The sequence below is a fragment of the Macrobrachium rosenbergii genome, chromosome 48 (genome assembly GCF_040412425.1).
Source record: "Macrobrachium rosenbergii isolate ZJJX-2024 chromosome 48, ASM4041242v1, whole genome shotgun sequence".
Classification (NCBI taxonomy): Eukaryota; Metazoa; Arthropoda; class Malacostraca; order Decapoda; family Palaemonidae; genus Macrobrachium; species Macrobrachium rosenbergii.
In genome coordinates this window covers 54,927,953-54,946,711 of record NC_089788.1, presented here as the reverse complement: position 1 = coordinate 54,946,711, position 18,759 = coordinate 54,927,953, and the positions used below count along the sequence as shown (strand labels likewise).

General features: G+C 34.6%; 1 protein-coding gene across 10 annotated transcripts in view; it reads right to left on the bottom strand.

Moving 5' to 3' along the window:
- Positions 1–18,759, bottom strand: part of LOC136831410 (synaptosomal-associated protein 25-like) — a 176,922-nt gene that overhangs the window by 23,199 nt on the left and 134,964 nt on the right. For 5 of the 10 annotated variants that reach the window (XM_067091804.1, XM_067091800.1, XM_067091803.1 and 2 more), the window contains exons 4-6: positions 16,299–16,416; positions 9,380–9,505; positions 7,290–7,434 (exon numbers count right to left, since the gene is read on the bottom strand). In XM_067091804.1, the coding sequence (XP_066947905.1) occupies positions 7,290–7,434; positions 9,380–9,505; positions 16,299–16,416 (389 nt within the window). Of the gene's footprint in view, positions 1–1,611; positions 1,728–7,289; positions 7,435–9,379; positions 9,506–16,298; positions 16,417–16,717; positions 16,767–18,759 lie in introns of all 10 variants that reach the window. The other 5 variants (XR_010850862.1, XR_010850864.1, XM_067091806.1 and 2 more) reach the window with 3 other exon arrangements.

The window sequence follows — 18,759 nt, the reverse complement described above, 5'->3', positions numbered from 1 at the left end:
ACTAACATCTACTGTAATCTTTTTTAAACAGATCATAATATGAAGGCCTGTCAAAAGTTACAATTTTAAGAATATCACCAACTATTCAAGATATAATAAAAATGCTCTGTTAACTGAATTATTCAGTTCTTCAGAAGCTAATTTGCGAAGCAGATCATCCCCATCATAAATTAACTTCATGTTTTTTTGTTAAATAATAAAAGCCAAACCAAGCAATACCACTCATAAAACAATTTGTATCAATGAACCCAAAGTTTTACTTGTGAAACATGTTTGACAATTAAGAAAATGCAAGTTTTACATTTAAGAAAATGCAAGTTTTACATTAAAAATAAAAAAGTACATAGTAAGAATTTGTAATCCAAAGAAAATGAAGTGTCAATTCTGCAAATTCTCCAGAACATTATCAAATGTATTTACTGTAATAAAAGACTACAGTACAGAGCAAAGTAAAGAAACACTAAGGAAATAGTTGTAAGTAAAGCTGATAACCTAATGTAAAAAAATAAATAATAAAAATGCTGTAGCCATGAAATTGTTATAAGTTAAGCTTGTAAAAGTTACAGATATAGTCGTAAATACAAGCAGGAAACCTTATTCAGCAATAGCGTAATGATAAAAAACATTAACTAAAAAAATAAAAATAAAAGGTTTTTGCAGCTGCACTGAAACAATTCAATGCTCCACAAAAGCACAAATGTCTAAAAGACTTCAATGACCACGGTGATCCTAAAAGAAATAATTTCTTATGTCAAGAGCTGTAATATATCAAATTGAAAAATTACAAAAACAGTATTATACAACATACTTACCCATTTTAACACAAACTAATTCTAAGAAAGTATACCCTTTTTATATAATTAATGACTGTTCACTGTTTTCTTCGAAGCAGTACTGGCAATATGTCACTCTCAAATCTTACACACTAAGTACTTTATATGAAACTGCTTCAAGTTATGTATAAAAGCAATAAAAGGCATTAATAAAATATGTAAAGCATACAGATAACTACCCCCACTAAAGGTCTGCCAATGCGATACATCCTGGAAGCAAATGGCTTTTAGTTATTTCATAATTACATATGCACTACCAATATAATAAGAAACTTTGAAACAATAAGTTTGAAATGAGATTATCTTCTCGTATCTTGCACAAAGAGTCTGAAGGCATTCAAAAGTTATACAGCATATGACTGTACTTATGTTTCAGTGTCCTTTGATTGCTACTATCAGGGTTTACATAAATCCTACAGTAGCAAAGTTCCCTTGCTATAAATATATATAGTGAAAATGTGACCCAGGGAGATAAAACTGCTTCTAGCTACAAGTCTAAGTACATGGAAATTCTATATAGTGACTACTGTAATGCAACAAGCTCGGGTAACTTCCGGTGCATACGTGAATGGTAGGATTATCTTATGTGCTATACTGAAATATTAGAAGACAAACCAAATGTTGATTTGAACACTTAAGTTTCTTGTCATAAAACACACAGAAATTAAGCATCCACTCAACATCTCTCTATGAATTAAGTTTGCTGATCTTAAAAGTATATACTTCTAGCCTACTCAAAACCATTAACTAAAGAGTAAAATCTTTAAATGACCCAAACCATTTCGTGTAATTATGATCATGAGAAAACATGGAGGCATTGCTTTTGCTTTACGACTTGAGAAGTTTGCCTGCTTTCTCATTAGCCTCCTTAACATGGGTGACGTTGGATTCTGCCTAGAACAGAAAAAAAGTTTCGAAAAACATCAGAGAGTGGCTACTTCCTGACAGTAACAGACAGGCTCTTTTAAATGCAGAGTCCCTCAAGTATATCAGTTCCAAAAAATATGAAAATCCTGAATTTATAATTCTATGAATATTTTAAAAATATAAGTAATACATTCATACTGCGTATGTAATTTAAAATTATGATGATTAAATAAAGGATGTGTTTAAACTGAAATACACTGTCAAATGTTGGAAAATTGGAAAATAGAGAGCATTATCAGCATCACTACTTCCAAGTAAGCTTAAATTTACTATACTAAAATTCAAAACTTGTAGTTAACATATGATTCCTAACTTCCTGTTATACTACAATATTGCAATTTGTGACACTTAACAAAATTCATGCATCGAATAGGAAATCTAATGACTAGTTCAGCAAAAGTTCACAGAAAATATCTTCATCTACTCATAAACCCTCTTCAACGAATAACTAGAAAAACTATCAAGTAACAACAGTCAAGTTAAACACAACAAGTGACTGAAAATGAGCTAAAACAGGTCTGGGTGTGGCTTCCTACACACGACAACACACAATTCAGTGATTCACTTATGTACACAAAAATCCTTAGTCATGAATTAACTGACTGCACCATCCACTGCTTGAATAAAAGTCAACAAAATATTCCATATGGTTCCCAAATGATACAGAAATAGTTAATTTAGATAATATATATTATGTATCTTTCAAACATTCTAAATTTATATTTTAAACCAATAACCACATTTTGATGTTAATCCAGCATCAAACTTTACTTCCTTGGGGGATTCAAAACCTTGACCTTCACTCATAGAAAGTGCTGTAATCTATTAAGCCATCAAAATTCAAAAGAAGAGATGGATAATTAATACCACTTCTAAGGTATATTCCTTTAATAGACAAAGTAATGATATGTAAAAATTAACTGAATATTTTTTCCACCTGAAGGAGATAACAAAAATTTCATACTGGACTTACAACTGAATGGGCTTTATTGCTGTAATATACTTTTCTCATACCTACAGCATTTATCTGAACATCTCACAACATATATGATAAAGTATTTATACAATGCTTAAACATTTGCATTAAGTATTCATCTCCTTACCAAAAAAGGATGCATACCTTTAGGTATACCATGTGTCAAAGCTACTCTTTTTCTTGCTGGTCATAGTGGTGAAGTCAGTAAAGTCAAAGGTATTTAAACAAATTTTCTTGGTTAAGTCCCTTAAGGAGGCACCATGAACTTTACTGATAGATTAAATGCCATTTGTTGCTGTATCAGGAATGGTATTCCTTAAACTTAATGAACTTATATGAATATCCAAGTACATTGCAATACTCCAACATCATAGATGGAAGGCTGAGGAAATTTCAGTGGCTGAGAAAACATTAGCATCATGAACCCATGTAGGCATAAGAAAACTTTAATCTACACAAACACACACAAACACAAACACGCAGGAATGGTCGTAGAATTTGCTGATTGGCAATTAGAGCCCTAAGTACATCTGTTTGTCTACCAAAAAATAGAAAAAGAAAAAAGCTGTCTATAAAAAGCCAATTATATGGTATGGCATACAAAAAATTTAGTCTATAAAAAGCCAATTATATGGTATGGCATACAAAAATTTAAATCCTTACACCATCCAAACACATCCCCTACTTGGACTTTAATAATGTATAACCTAAGTTGAAACTTTTGGTATATCTGTAATGCTATATGTTACTGATAAACACAATTAAATTAATCAGTTTTTGTCAAAGGCCATTAACCTCATTAAAACTTGGGATAAAACAACCATACACAACACAAGAGAGAAATAAGATTTTACATATAGACAGACATTCATACAATTAGGTTTGAAACCTGCACTTTAAATATAGAGTTCTTGCACTAGGTACAAAACTGACTAGTAAGAAAGCAAGTCATAAGTCTGAGCTGTCATGAAAGATGTACATCATTAAGTGAGGAGGGTCTATACATATGTACTGTCTGAGCACACATTGTGTATCATGGTTTTGACCACTATTAATACATTTTAGTGTTGCTCAATTTCATTTGTTGTGTGGTCACTTGATTCACAGAATGCAAATTTTGAGTCACTCTGGAATTTCTTCAATTTATCCATACCTTGAGCAGTTCTTACAGTGGTGGGGTTTGTGAAAATAAGGCTGAAGTTCTCTATTTTGTCCAAATATTTTCATTTTCAATAGTTAAGTTTGTCTATCAGGGGATATTACATATATTTCCAAATCTTGTAACTTTCATTTTTTATGGAGATTAAAGTGCTACATCTTTACTGATGGTTCATCTGCATTTCCATGCTTTGGTAAATCTCTGCTTTGGATGCTGTTCATTGTGTTCTGTTTTGTAAAGGACATTTACACTTTATATTTTTGTAATTTACAAGTAGTTTTCTGACAGCTGAACTGTACTGACCAATCATTTTCATTTGTCCATTTGAAAGATGTTTTTGATGGTCATCTTGTTGATAGGACATTTTCAAGTTTTAGCAATGATACTTTCATGTCTACTATAAGAACTTATGACCAAGAACTGAAAAGGGCGTCAATGAATTAAAGAGTAGGGTCCAGCATCTTATTTTTTTTATCTTTAAAGTTTAATTTCGATACAGCTTTAAAGTCTTTCATGGGACAGAATTCTTTCGATGGCATGGGTCTTCAGAATCTTCCCTTCCCGCAGTGCTCATCAGCATTTGATTTTAATTTATTCACCATGGGATGTAGGTTATCTAATATTTCTAAGACAAACTCCCATCACGCAAAGGGGACCAACAGGGAATGAATATGGTTCTGTCACAAATGTTGTCCATCTTGGGAGAACTTCCTTAATATACACCTTACTCTCGGTGTCTCCAGGGTTGTCAGTCTGTCAAGATTGGACCCAGCACTGAGGGAGTTTTGACGTACAGCAATTCTTCTGTCTCACTTAATCATGCCATCTATTCACTCTATGGGTAAGGTGGCATGCTGGCCATCATCACTCAACTTCACATTTTAAGAGTGCAAAAAGTATACCTTAGTTTAACCAGCCCACTGAGCTGATTAACAGCTCTCCTAGGGCTGGCCCAAAGGATTAGACTTATTTTACGTGGCTAAGAACCAACTGGTTACCTAGCAATGGGACCTACAGCTTATTGTGGAATCCGAACCACATTATACCAAGAAATTAATTTCTATCACCAGAAATAAATTCCTCTAATTCTTCATTGGCCGGCCTGAGACTCGAACTCGGGCCTAGCAGAGTGCTAGCCGAGAACTCTACCGACTCGTCCAACGAGGAACTACTCTAATCCATATTCAACTGCACATTTATGTTACCAACAAAAGGTCTATCCTGACAAATGAAGAGATAACTGAAGAGGGGGAAAAAGGTGAGAAAGCCTAGCTAATTTAGTTTAAGGTAACTACATATGACTGAATTATACATCAAACCCACGTTGTTACTCTCTGAAGCCCTCCAACCCCCTGTGGAGTCTGGGGGTCAAATACAAGGAAGGCAGTTATGTAAGCCAACACCCTCTACAGGGAATCCTGCTATTACTAAGATGATCATTAACTCCCATCACTTATCAGAGCTATTATTGTTCTATCTGTCTATATTATTAATTTCCTTATAAGAAAGTGCATCTGCATTGTTTGTTTTCTCAATAAGTTGACTTACTAAGTAGCAAAACTATAATTATCTTTCATAATAATTTCTAAGCACCAATGGGTACCCATTTCTATATGAGTGGTCTTTAAAAACATCAGCAAAATAATGATCAAAACTATACTGTAATTAGGTTGAGGTCAAGGTGTTACCAAAGCATTTGGATGGTATCACACATAAAACGAAACTAGTGCTGTATTACATCACAGACTTTTACCATAAAAACATTTGAAAAATAATTTTTTTACTTTGGTTCTGCCCATACAGTAATGTCATTAATAAGAAACTTACATCTACTCTATTTTCAATAACATTCAGTATTTTCATAAATGGATATAAATATCAACACGTAAATTTACCTAACATACTGTCATTTCGGGCAATCTTCCCAGCAAATAAATGTTACAACACTGGGAAAGAGCTGGCAAATGGTAGCGTGTTGACTCAACGTACCTAGTCAATCCCCACTAAAGTACATTAAAGACTAAGGAAAATTTACCAGTAAATATTTTTTTAGCAAAACTTCTTGTTCATTACTAAATATTAAAATATGAAAAAATTACACCTACAAATTTCCAAAGTATTAAAACCTTGTTCAATATGCTGACAACAAATATTTAAAAGTAATAAATAATGAAATCACATGAAATTATTGAAGGACTTGTGCTACAAAACATTTACTATCCACTCTTAATAGGATGTGTGTGGAAATTCCAAAGCCTTCTCTTAAATTAATTACTTGTAGGAATAAAATTATTATGTAGAAAATGCTTGTTACAACCTTTGAATAAATACTTGCTTCTCTTAATAAATATCACTGACTTGCAAAATGGACATTTTTTTTTTTACACCCAGTGAAAAATCTGCCAAATCTGATCCCATTACATATAACAACACACATATACTATCATTTGAACAGGTTTTGGCTTATTTTGTCTGAAAAAAATTAAACTAGTTGACAAATGAAGAAGTAATACAGTAGGTAATATTTATATATATATTTTATTTTGAGGCATGGGCTTCTAAAATCAGTAGCGCAGCCTGACCATGGGCTGACATATAACAATATTACCTGGACCAAGGTTTCAAAGCTACTGAGCTCTGCTTTAGTTTTGGGTGTCTATTATCAAAGCAGAAAAGGGCCCATTAGTAAATTTTGATGGTTCTAATGCCCATAATATATAATTAAACTTATTTAAAATAATATATTGTACTGACCAGATACAAATTACAAGCTTCAGTTTATGGGGATGGTTGAGGGAAATTGCCAATAATAGCTAAACATGAACGTATTTTGATGCAACACTTCATATTCACATTGCTGAATGATATCCCTAGTAAAACTTACACAGTTTTTGGTTCTTATTTCCTTTGCTCATATACTGACTGGTTCCTTTAATCACAGTCATGTATACCAGAGTTCAGTACTCCTTTATCAATATATAACTATTCTTAATACAAATATGGAGCAAAAATAAAGCAACAGTCGTGATCAAGAGAATTTCAAAAGATTTAGTACTAAGTTTTAGAAAATTTACAAATTATAGTCGATCCTTCACCCTAATCAATAATGAAGTATGTAACCATACACATGGTATCTTATGAAGATTTTTGTATTTGGTGCAAAACTGATTATTTTCAATCTTCTCCCAAACTTTTTACTTAAATTTTCATGCTACTTCCTTTTGTCTCAAGAGCAGTGATCTTATCTAAAAAATATTTACCATCTTACAGATAGAATGAACTAAACTACAATTTTGATTTTCCACAGCAAAGATGCATACCTATATTATCTATAATGGCACCTGTTCAATGCTAGACTTCCCAACAGAGAGGACAGGGATAATACAACACTTACCTTTGCGTTGATTCTGGAAATTTGTCTATTCTGGTTCTCTATCTCAGAGCCCATGTCAAGAGCCATGTTTCGCAGGTTACCAATCATTGTGTTCACTTGGCCCATATTTTCTTCCATTTCATCTTCACGAGCTTCATTCGTAATGCTGTACAATGATGCATCTGCATTAACTACAATTTCTATATCTTATATTTTATAAATATCTTATAAAATATTTTCACAAATATTTTATATTTTTTCACATGATAATTGTGCAATCTTTGTTCATGGTAAAAATTAGTATATTTCTTTACAGTTTTACATAACCCAAACTCTTAAATTTATCAAGTTAAAAAGGAAAAAAAGAAAGAATTGAAGCATGCTAATTAATAAAGCATACACTACACATCTCATCATAGGCTACTTGTTCACTAGAACCAAGTAATCATTAGATGCCTTATTCTGCGTAGTCCTTTCCCAGTCACACCAACCTACTTTAGCTAAATATGACACTCCTATTACTCCTGGAGGTACCCTCCTACCACTCACCACATTCATCCTCACCTGTTGTGTAACTCACTGCCAGCATGTTAGTCACTGGATCAAGATCCCCACCTACAGTTTTCACCTCAATAAACTTGCTAAGTGTACAAAAAATGGGATGTAATCAGTGGTTACACTTTTCAAGAAAACACTGTATAAAAAACATGCTCAAAAATCAACACAAGAAACATCATCAAACTCCTTGGCACATGACCATGCCCGTTTCAAAGAGAACCAGCTGCTTCAGCTGCTGATGGTGCAAGGGCCCAGAGGACTGCCCTGCCAAATACTTCCTATGCCTGCAACAGTAGCAGGTGTCTCTTGGCTCTTGAGAGGTATCGTTATGGAATGGATTATAGAGTTTAGGCCAAAGGCCAAGTGCTGGGACCTATTAGGCCATTCAGAGCTGGAAGGGAAATTGAGAGTATGTAGGTTTGAAAGATGTAACAGGAGGAAAACCTCACAGATGCACTATGAAACAACTATTAAGAGAGAGTGGACAGTAAGATGGAAGAAAGATAATGTGAATGGAGGTACAGTAAAAGGAATGAAAGGGGTTGCATCTAGACTGCTCCAGCAGAAGAATAACTTCAATTTCCAAAGCAGTGAGGCCCTGCGATACACACAACAGACCCAGTATGACCACAGTAAAACAGATCCTTGAGATCTTACTGGGGCTCGTAATCCTGGTGGGCTTCACCAGCAAGTGACACCCAAGGGCTTTAGCTATAACACCACCTCATTTTACCACAGCCAAAATGACCATGCTTTCAAAAAACACAATAGCATACCAGCTCAGGAAAGTTATCTTGAGGGTTTATTCAAGGATCTCAGGTGATGATTTTATCCATTTAAAGCTACCAGCTTACGACATTTCAAGTAGTTTCAAGCTTAAGGTGCACTGATGGCATTAAGCCCCTATGGGGGGAGAAAAAAATATGAAAGTGGCTTCTATATTGACAGTAAAAACATGGAAATGCCAGCATACTTCTGAAAGTTTTACCTCAGGGATATATTATAAGCAACTATAAGTTTTTCCTTTGAAGCACACAGTGTCTGCAGAGTACTGTACAGGGTGGGGACTTTGGGGACAATTCCTCCTCCTCTTAACTTGTCTCTCTTCTGGAATTTTAAAGAAATCACCATAACAAGTGTGCATGGTACCATCAGGAGGGTATCAGGTTTACAGGCTGCCGAATACATACCATAATCGCACTACAAATGAACACATCTCTTCATCTTCTTTTCAAAATAGCTATTCGTGCATTTCAAGATTGTGTAGTAACGAACAAGCAATGTTTTTAAAATATAAACAAAATATTTTTATACTGATCTAATAACCATTAATAGTTTTATTGTTCTCTGCTCTATGAGCAGAGGACAATAAAAGCAAAATGGGGAGAAGGGTACACGTATCCCAAGGGTTACGGAAGCATTCTATTTAGCTACAGAAGTTGGTGCAACTGGGATAGTTCTGTACAGAATAGAGCATTTTATGAAAAATGGGTTTGGATGAAAACTTGTTTTTGTATTAGTAAAACATTTCCTTTCTGTATATTGTATATTACCGTCCAATATATCCACCAGCTGCCCCTAAGCCATTTCGGTCATCCATAACACGCTGGGGTTGAGAATTCACTACACCATCTTCTTTGCCCTTCCAAGTGGATTCATCTTCTTTAAACTGTGATGACCTGCAGAGAGTGTGCTTGTCTAATATACTAAAAATTGCTCTAGAGTCCTAACTACAGAATAAACTAGAGTAATGGTGCCAGTAGCTGTTACACGCACTAGATCCTTAATAACAATCCATGCCTCACCTATTTCAAGCCTTAAATATCTACAATATGTCATTAAAAAAGAAGTATGTCTTGTTCCATTAGAAGGAATAGAAAAAGGTTTGAAATTGGCATGTAAAGGTTCGAATCAGTTGGGGTGCAGGACTTGAATCACAAGCAATGAGAGATATCGCATTCCAATAATAGATAACCATAATAATATAATAGTAATAATAATGATAATAATAATCTACACCCTATGTACAGGGTGTCCCATCAGTACGTTATACAATTTGAAAATGCTTTAAATCGTGAAAAATGCTAATATATTTGAGTGAATAAAAAAGCAGCATATAGCCAAAACCGTTATTGAATTGATATACTGAAAAACAGTATATTAGCAAGGCAAAGCATTACATGAAGTAGCTGGTTTCAACATCTACAATCTTTTATATAAAATGGAAAAGTCTGTAGATATCAACCAAGCCAAGTATCATATGTCTGAATGAAACAAAAAAGCAGTAGACAGAACTGTATTTGGGAGAGGTCCCCAAGCTCATGGACACACAAAATGCATAAATTGAAAACTGCATTCAGCACACAATATTGCTGCTTTCATATTGCAACTGCTTTGATTTCCACCTTCACTTTCTTGGTACTGAAAAAGATAAGAGGTAAGACTATGGGGCACACCAATAAGAATTAGTTCACCTTGAAGTAATGTCAAATGTTGCAAACTTCTTGAAAGAAATACCGTTTGGATTTATTAATACGGTACAGCAGTAGTTTTATAAAAATAAACAAAAAAATTTATTTGTGTTCTCGAAAGAACATGACTGGTCAAACTTCTGGAAAATTCAGTATTTCATGACAATTTCCAATAGATGTACAGTATTTACATTTCCCCTTCTAATCTATGAATCTAAAGCTAACTGATACCTACAGAACTACGGCTTGCTGTGACTGAGCATTACACTACGCATTCCTTTGAAAGTACTTCACAGACTGTGACAACATATGTACTTCACAGTTTTATGTAGCACTTCCTTAAAAGTAAACTATTACCTTTCAAGAGTCTAAGCAATGTTCATTTACACCATGCAAAGCTCACAGCTAATATTGGTGTCACTCATTAAGATAAAAATCTTTTGAACTCTGCAAACTTATGGGAAAACAGTGCACAAGCAGTCAAACACGCTTTTCCTTGCATACACTCAAGAGATAAAGATCTGTTTGCCATTTGGATGCCTGCTGATAACTAGAAGACAAAACCTTCAACAGAAACCTTTATATCTGGGCATTTCTCCTTTTGCCAAACATAAGAGGAATAACATCTGTTACTTTACTTCAATTATTTGTTACTAATGCACACGGTGAAGGCATAATATTCACTGCTTCCTTGTACATGCTGTTTTTATTATCATCAGGTCATTTAACCAGACCACTGATGTAGTAACCATACAATGAGTAGATACCCTTTGTTACATTTCCAAGTCCTGTTAAATATTGGAATGTTGTTACTTTAAGAATTAAGTATACAGTATATTACAGTAAAAAATATTCAATATCAAAACTAAACTAAAGGCGGCAACATGAGCATTTCTATAAGGGTTGAAAATGGGTCAGCCAATTTATAGAGTTTGACAGTTCACCATTCACACTGGTACAATTTAGCCTCAGCCCAACCTTTTGGCAATAGCATACAAACACTGTCCAATTCTAAGCATAATTATAGACTTTATATCCTTGAGAACCATACCGGCATAACATTGTGATGATTCATTTATATGCTCTCATATTACACATTCATTATTCAGTAATAGGTCACACAACAGTATGCTCTATATAGAACAGAATATAGGATTTAGGCCAAAGACCAAGTGCTGGGACCTATGAGGTCTTTTAGCGTTGAAAGGGAAATTGACAGTAAGAAGGTTTGAGAGGTGTAACAGGAGGAAGCCCTCAGAGCTGCACTATGAAACAATTGTTAGGAGAGGGTGGAGAGACAGATGGAAGAGAGAATATGAACAGAGGTACAGTAAAAGGAATGAAAGAGGTTGCAACTAGGGGCCAAAGGGATGCTGCCAAGACCCATAAGTAGTGCCTAGAGTAAACCATGTAAGGTGCACTGACAGCACTAACCCCCTAAGGGGAGTATGCTTTGTATGAAACTCATGAGCAGTTACAAAGCTGACCAATTTGACCCTTAGAAATTTTTGCTGGGGAGGAGGATCAAAACTTGTCTGTGGTACTAAACACTTCAGTTATGGCTTACCCTTATAAGCTTACATGATTTTATTTTATTGCTTCTGTAAATTTTTTTTCATAACAGAATGCTCTATTTAGAGTCATTTTGAGACAAAATAATTTGACTATTTTGGTATCTTAGAAAAGTAAGAACAAAATTACATGATCAGAATAGTGTGCTCAAGTTAGCTGAGAACAGAAATTTCTATACTTTTCATAAATAAATAATATAAAAAATTATACAGGATTTTTCAACTGTTTTTGCACCATAAAAATGCATTTATACATTTCCTTTCCAATAATATACATAATAGCGGTGCCTTATTGCTGTGTGTTTAGTTACAGCATATAAGAAACCTAGGGAAAAACAAGGAAAATTTTCCACAAATTTGTATAATTTTCTACTTCTGACTGGTTTACTGATAATTCTCTCTGAGCAGTCCCTTTTTGCATTGGAGAAAAGAGTCAAACCATTCCCAAAACTCTTCAGACATTATCCCAATGCTATCCAGTGTCAACGTGCTTGTTTTTTTTATTATCAATGGATGACATTATTTGATGTTATTGGAATCTCAAGGAACAGAATTTGTATGTCACCATTTGCGGTCATGAGAAACTCATTTAGTTAGTCAACTGTAATTTATGTAGATTCTCCAATACAAATATTGGAATAGATCCAAAATATGGTTCACCTATCTTAACCTTTGTATATCAGGATCAAGAGCATATGCCACAAGAATCTGGAATCAATCCCTCACAAAAGAAAAACAAAAAGAATAATGGGTGTCAAAACAGATGATGCTCCAAAACTGCCAATCCTGAATGTAATCTACATTAGTAAATTCCCAAATTCAGGAAGCAAAGTTGTTAGAAGAAGCATAACCACATTATATGGGCACATTAAATGACTTGCAAAATCTTTACACTATGGAAGCTACTGCTGGCCAGTGTTGCTACTAGTCATGACTGGCTAGGCTTTCAACCATTAAATAGCATTTCTGATAGGATATTTCACATTCTGGTCTCAAGGCCAGATCGTAAGCTTCAAATAGTAGCTATGGTAATTAGGAATGGTCTTGCCCCAAGAGAATATGACAGCACTACAGATCTTTTCCTGGGTGAGGAGCATTTTGTGGATCAAAGGGAGGAGATTGGCTACCATTCCTATCGTATATACTGTAATGTATTTGAGTTCTAAAAGAATTACTATTTTCAATTCCTGCAACTAAAACCTGGCAGCAAAATATTTTGTGAGCGAGTCTCTACAAGGGTTAAAGCTTAATAAATTGTCACATGATCACACCCCTGACTGCAATTTTTGCCTTTCTAGTCTTGCACTTACAAAAAAATGAAAGAATAGCAAACAAGGAAGATGATTTGCACTACACTCAAAAGTGCAAACATTGAAACGGTGTACAATTTTCCAGATATCAGTTTATGCTTTACATTCTTTTCAATGGGCAGATTAATCATTTTTGTAGGTGGCACTGAAAAATAAAATTGTGCTAACATTAAATTTTAGAGCACCAAGAATCAGGCCAACAGGATGCAAACTACGAAGTCAGAAAACCAATTCCTCAGCCTATCGAAAGGTAGCATTAAAGAGAGAATAAGGTGCATGCGTCCAATTTTACACAATCATATACATAAAATTTCAATAAAAATGAAACTGGCAGTTGTTGCCAGGGGAAATACTCCCAGTGATAAGTATTTTCACTTCAACTTGAGTCAGATAGCCAACAAGTCATATGATCTGTGGACTTGGGCAGACAGACAGCACATAAATGTCTAGAGTTACAGCCAAAACAGGACACAGAAATTACTCTTAACATACTGTAAATGCATAAGGGTGGACTGCTCAATTAAAACAGCACAGTTAGAAGATATAGGTAAGACAGCATCTAGAGCAAAAGATAATCCAAAGGCATTTTTTTGAATGTGGACATGAGCACACCAATGAAGATTACAATTAGGCATTTGAAAGATAAAAATGGGAGTATTATTACCAGTGCCATTTGCTATTCAGTGAACACTATTGCCTACACTGAGGAGGGAGACCACCCAAGAAACCCCTGGTGTCATCACAGCACACTAAATATCAGAGCTTAGAGCTAACAAGAGTTGGCAGATAAAATCATGACTGGAAGAAGTCGAGCCAAAATAGGTCCCAAGGTCCAGATAAATTCCACTAATAGTGATCAAAGCAGCAGCAGCACTAGCTGCTCTTCACTTCTGACCTTTACAAAATATACTTGGAACACAGAAAAGCAGTACAGTAGATGCTCAAAATAATCCACCAATATTCAAAAAGGGTTCTCATTATGAACCAGGAACTACAGACCACTGACTCTGACTTCAGTTTTGAGAAAGATACGGAAATCTATCACAGTAGATAACAAAAAAGAGACTTTTAGAATACAACCACCTACTTCTAGATAGCCAGCATGAGTTCCAGAATGTGAAATCATGCTCAAGACTTCTTTCATCGCATGTTTAGTAAATATAATTGAGGAAAATGGTCCACATAAATGATTAATGACAAAAGCAAGATGTCTAATTATCATATACCAAGAGGGAGATTGAAAAGCAATGCTAATTAACAGAAAAAGACCTCTCATCAATGGGATATGCTCTCTTTGTCAGGTCATATGTGGCTGACCTCATATTTGGACTTGTGGCTGACTGACAAAGTTAGCTTGCTGATGACACAAAACTCGGTACTCAGCATTTCAAATAAACAACAATAAAATATTACAAGGTATTTATTTTTTCAAATTCTGCTTCTGTTTATTTCCAACATATAAAAAGCAAATTATCTTTGAAAAGTAAGGTCTATTTGTTACTTCAGAACCTTTCATGCCTGAATACTTGACACTCTCCATCATTCTTATTTGCTTAGTTACCTTATGATAAATTATTAAAATCTGCAATAATCTTCTGCACTCCCATTTATATACCACTGCCAAAAGCAGTGACAATACTACAGTTGAGTACTGCTTTAAAATTCCAATCAGCAGTACCGATATGTAGTGAGCCTCCATTCTGTCATCCAGTGTTCCTAAGGCATTTCTAAGGTAAACAGACTTTAGTCTTTGAGTGTACAAAGATAACTTCCACCTCAACTCTTCTACAACGCACTCATGAATGCCTGAATAACTGTATAACAGACTTATCTAAGCTTTAATCATACCAGTTTGTTTCCCTAAATCAACTTTCAATCTTCCACTCCACTAACTATAGCTATATTGCTTGAACTTTCAGTCAGCACCATACAGCAGTTCTTCTACTCATCCTAAGTCTTACATTCAAATGGTCATTCAGTGCATTCTCTTCAGTCTCTTGGGAAATGCTTTTATCCACTAATGATTTATCTGAATTGACTTCCAATAAAACTTCAATATACAGTATTTATGATTTTTGCGCTTATTGATTTTTAAACACTCATTCTTTGCATCACCCTTTAAAAAAGAATTTTCAAGAAATATAAAAACAAATAAAAATGAAAGCAACATTAATGTGCAATGAGTGCAGTGAGTAATAATAGTAATATGTGCATTCATTAATTTGAGCACGTCTCCTGAATACGGCCCGCAATCATAACTTGGGACTTGGAGTAGCATTGTAGCCGTGTACAAGAGAACCGTTCCCACAAACCAAGCAATGTCCAAGCAAGGCAGGGAACTTCGTGACAGATGGACAAGAGCCCCGTAGCTCCTGTGTCATCCTGGTGAGGAGTGATGAAGCACACTTGCCTCTAAGGGGATATGTGAGCAATTTTTAATGAAACGCTTTTAGGGCCATCAAATAACCTTGAAGAGGTTCAAGAGAACTCAATATGCTATGCAAAGTTATTAATATTGAGTTAGAAGTGCCTCCTAAAATGAGTCATTCTTGGAATGAGTAACTTTTTTGGGGGGGCTTCTTTGAAGAGAACGAACAAATGGTCACAGACAACTCTGAACGCTAATGTGCCATGCTCAGTGTGATTTCCTGACTCCTGAACTACAGCAGAAGGAACTGCAGCAACAGGATGTCTGGTTTCAACAGGATTGTGTGAGACATTTCCAGAAATGTTAATCTCACGTTTGATGATGGCCATTACCTCGCATAGTCACCGTTCTCACAGTCCCTGATTTCTTTACTTGGTGTGCAATCAAGGAAAGAACTTACGTTCTGGAATGAAAATCAAAGAATGTGTCAACTTTAGCTTTTTAAGTGAATCTGTGATTATTGTCCCTCATATTCTTCATGAACTTAAGAGTTACCAGTTTATTATCTATTTTAAATGAAGTAACTTTGAAAAAAAATATCAAATAGCCATATCTGTGTTTTTGAAAAAGGAAGGAAGGCTTAAAAAACATTTTCCCTAAACAGAGTACAGTACAGTATATAGTATCTAGAACCATTAGAGAACATTAGCCCGAGAGGATAGAACTCTGAATATACTTAAGCAAACACTCACTTGTTGCAAGGCAAGACACACAGACCGCAGCATTTCTCCATTCCCGTCAAATTCTTCTCAGCTTCCTTCATGTCGGCATTAATCTGGTCCATACCCTCCTCAATTCGATCCAGTTGCTCTGGAAGATTGTAAAAACTACATAAAAACCACACATAAATTGACTATAGAGATGACTAATGTAAGCAGCATCACAAAAAAGCTCTTTGGCATAAAAAAATTCATAATCACAACTTTGCATTAATTGATAACTGAAGTACCTGAAGTACAGCATATACTGTATATAAGATGTGATACTTGATACTTTGAAAACTGCTAAATAACTTCTGATAACTTAAATCTATGTACACAATGGCAAACTGTTATCAAAGATGGAAGAAAGCACAACTGCAAATCAAAATCTCAGCTAGCTTTATACTTACGGCCTTGGTCATGAAGAGCATTCAATGTTTTTATACCCGCATCTTCACTCTAAAAGAAAAGAAGCAAAGACAAAACATAGCATGCAGGATGAGCAAGTTACAGAGTTAAAAAAAATGGCTTTTAAGATACATTCCAAAGTTTACACAGTATATACTATTTTTAAAACTTACTTTCCATAATCCATGTTGCCATATCCTTCTGCTTTAAAAATCAATAAAGTATAGTACCAGAATCTGAGAGTATGTCTTAAAATACGCTTTGATTCTGTGCAGTTGTTTATTGAAAGGTTACAGAACAAATTACAAGTATTCTGTAAGAAGATTTCATATATTTGAAACACTTACTGCTGAAGACAAGTTTAGTTCACTGGAGACACTACCCAGGCTTTGATAGTGAGAATTCATTACTTTGCAAGAGAATGTACTAATCATTAAAAAGCAATGCAAGTTTAAAATTATGGTAAAAAGATGACTTCATTTCATTATTTTTACCAGTACAGGATAGTTAATTGCTGTCACTACACATAAGGATGCAAAACATGGTCAGAAATTAAAAAGAAAATTACATCTCCCAATTATAGAAAGTGCAATAGAGTTATCTTCTTCAAAATGGCATGCCCTCAATGATCCTGTGATGTAATTAACTACTCTTTTATCTTCAGTACTATGAATAAGTGTTTAAATGGGAAACGAGCTTCTGCATTTGGTATGTGCACTGATATGAATATAAGAAGGCCCATAAAACACTATTTAAACGTTGAAACCATATATTTCGGGCACTAGCTTCTGTGCCCCTGTTCACTGGTAGAATATGGACAGGTGGAAAGTTACAATGGTATATATACAAAATGTTCAATAAAAATCTAAAATGAGTACATTCATCAAAATAAGCCAAAATTACCAACAATAAAAGAGAATCTGCTTTATACTTCACATATTTTTCAAGTTAAAGGCTTTAACAACACCACAACTATTGCACACTATTCCAAACCCAAAAAAATCCTGCACTGGAAGGAAAATGAAAAGAGCAACAACTTCCTGAATGTAACTTTGGTCTGCCATAACAACAGGTCTGCTCATTACAATTCTTCAACATTTTTTTTAATATCAGTACTGTAAGTCATTCTGGTTACATGAGTACGGTACTAAACAGGCTAACTAAAGTGATACTGGAAAAAGTAAACAAACCAGTAGTAAAGAAAATCTCACTCGCTACCCCACATCAAAAGAAGAAAATACTACAATAAAAAATGTTAATATATTAAATCTAAATCTATGATATTTTTAAACTGCACAAAAGAAGAACACATCAGAAATTATACATTCACTATTAGCAATCTTCGAGTTACTTGTGAACATGAAAAAGAACCCTCATGTACTGTACCATGCCATGTCCAAGTAAGTCAATCAATTGTTAAGTTTTTGTCAAAATTAAACATGAAATGTAATATGCCCTGAAGTCTCCAGAACACAGACTCACGATATTTACTGTCTACAAATTCATAAACATGTGTCACCAAAGTTCTTACCCAAAAAGTCTTGGCTATTTTGAACATCTTATTTCCACAAGAAAAAAGAATATTAAGGATTTTGCAGCTTCCAAAGGGAAAGATTACAGATCTGTCCAATTATCCGTTGAATAACTTTACATGCATACAGTGCACATAATCTGAGAGGTGAACAAAGAAAATTCTACATTTGTGAAGCAGGCTGTCACCTTCTGGATAACGTGAACTGGCACTTTTTATCAATAAGAGTGAAGATAAATCTAGGTAAGAAAGAGGGAGTAATCAAAAGCCATAAGTCAATGGCTAACATTACTTCAATAAATGGGGAAAACATCTGCCAGTTCTTCCATGTACCATCATCTATCACTTAAGCTAATAATAAAGTATTCAAATGAGGAGAAGCAGTAAGTGGTCTTACCTTTCAATATTCAAATATAGCAATAGCTTACTCTTGATGTAAGACAAGCCTTGTAGAGGGCTTCTGAGAGATGGTAAATGAAAATCAAACTTCCTCAATTCAACTTGAAAGGAAAG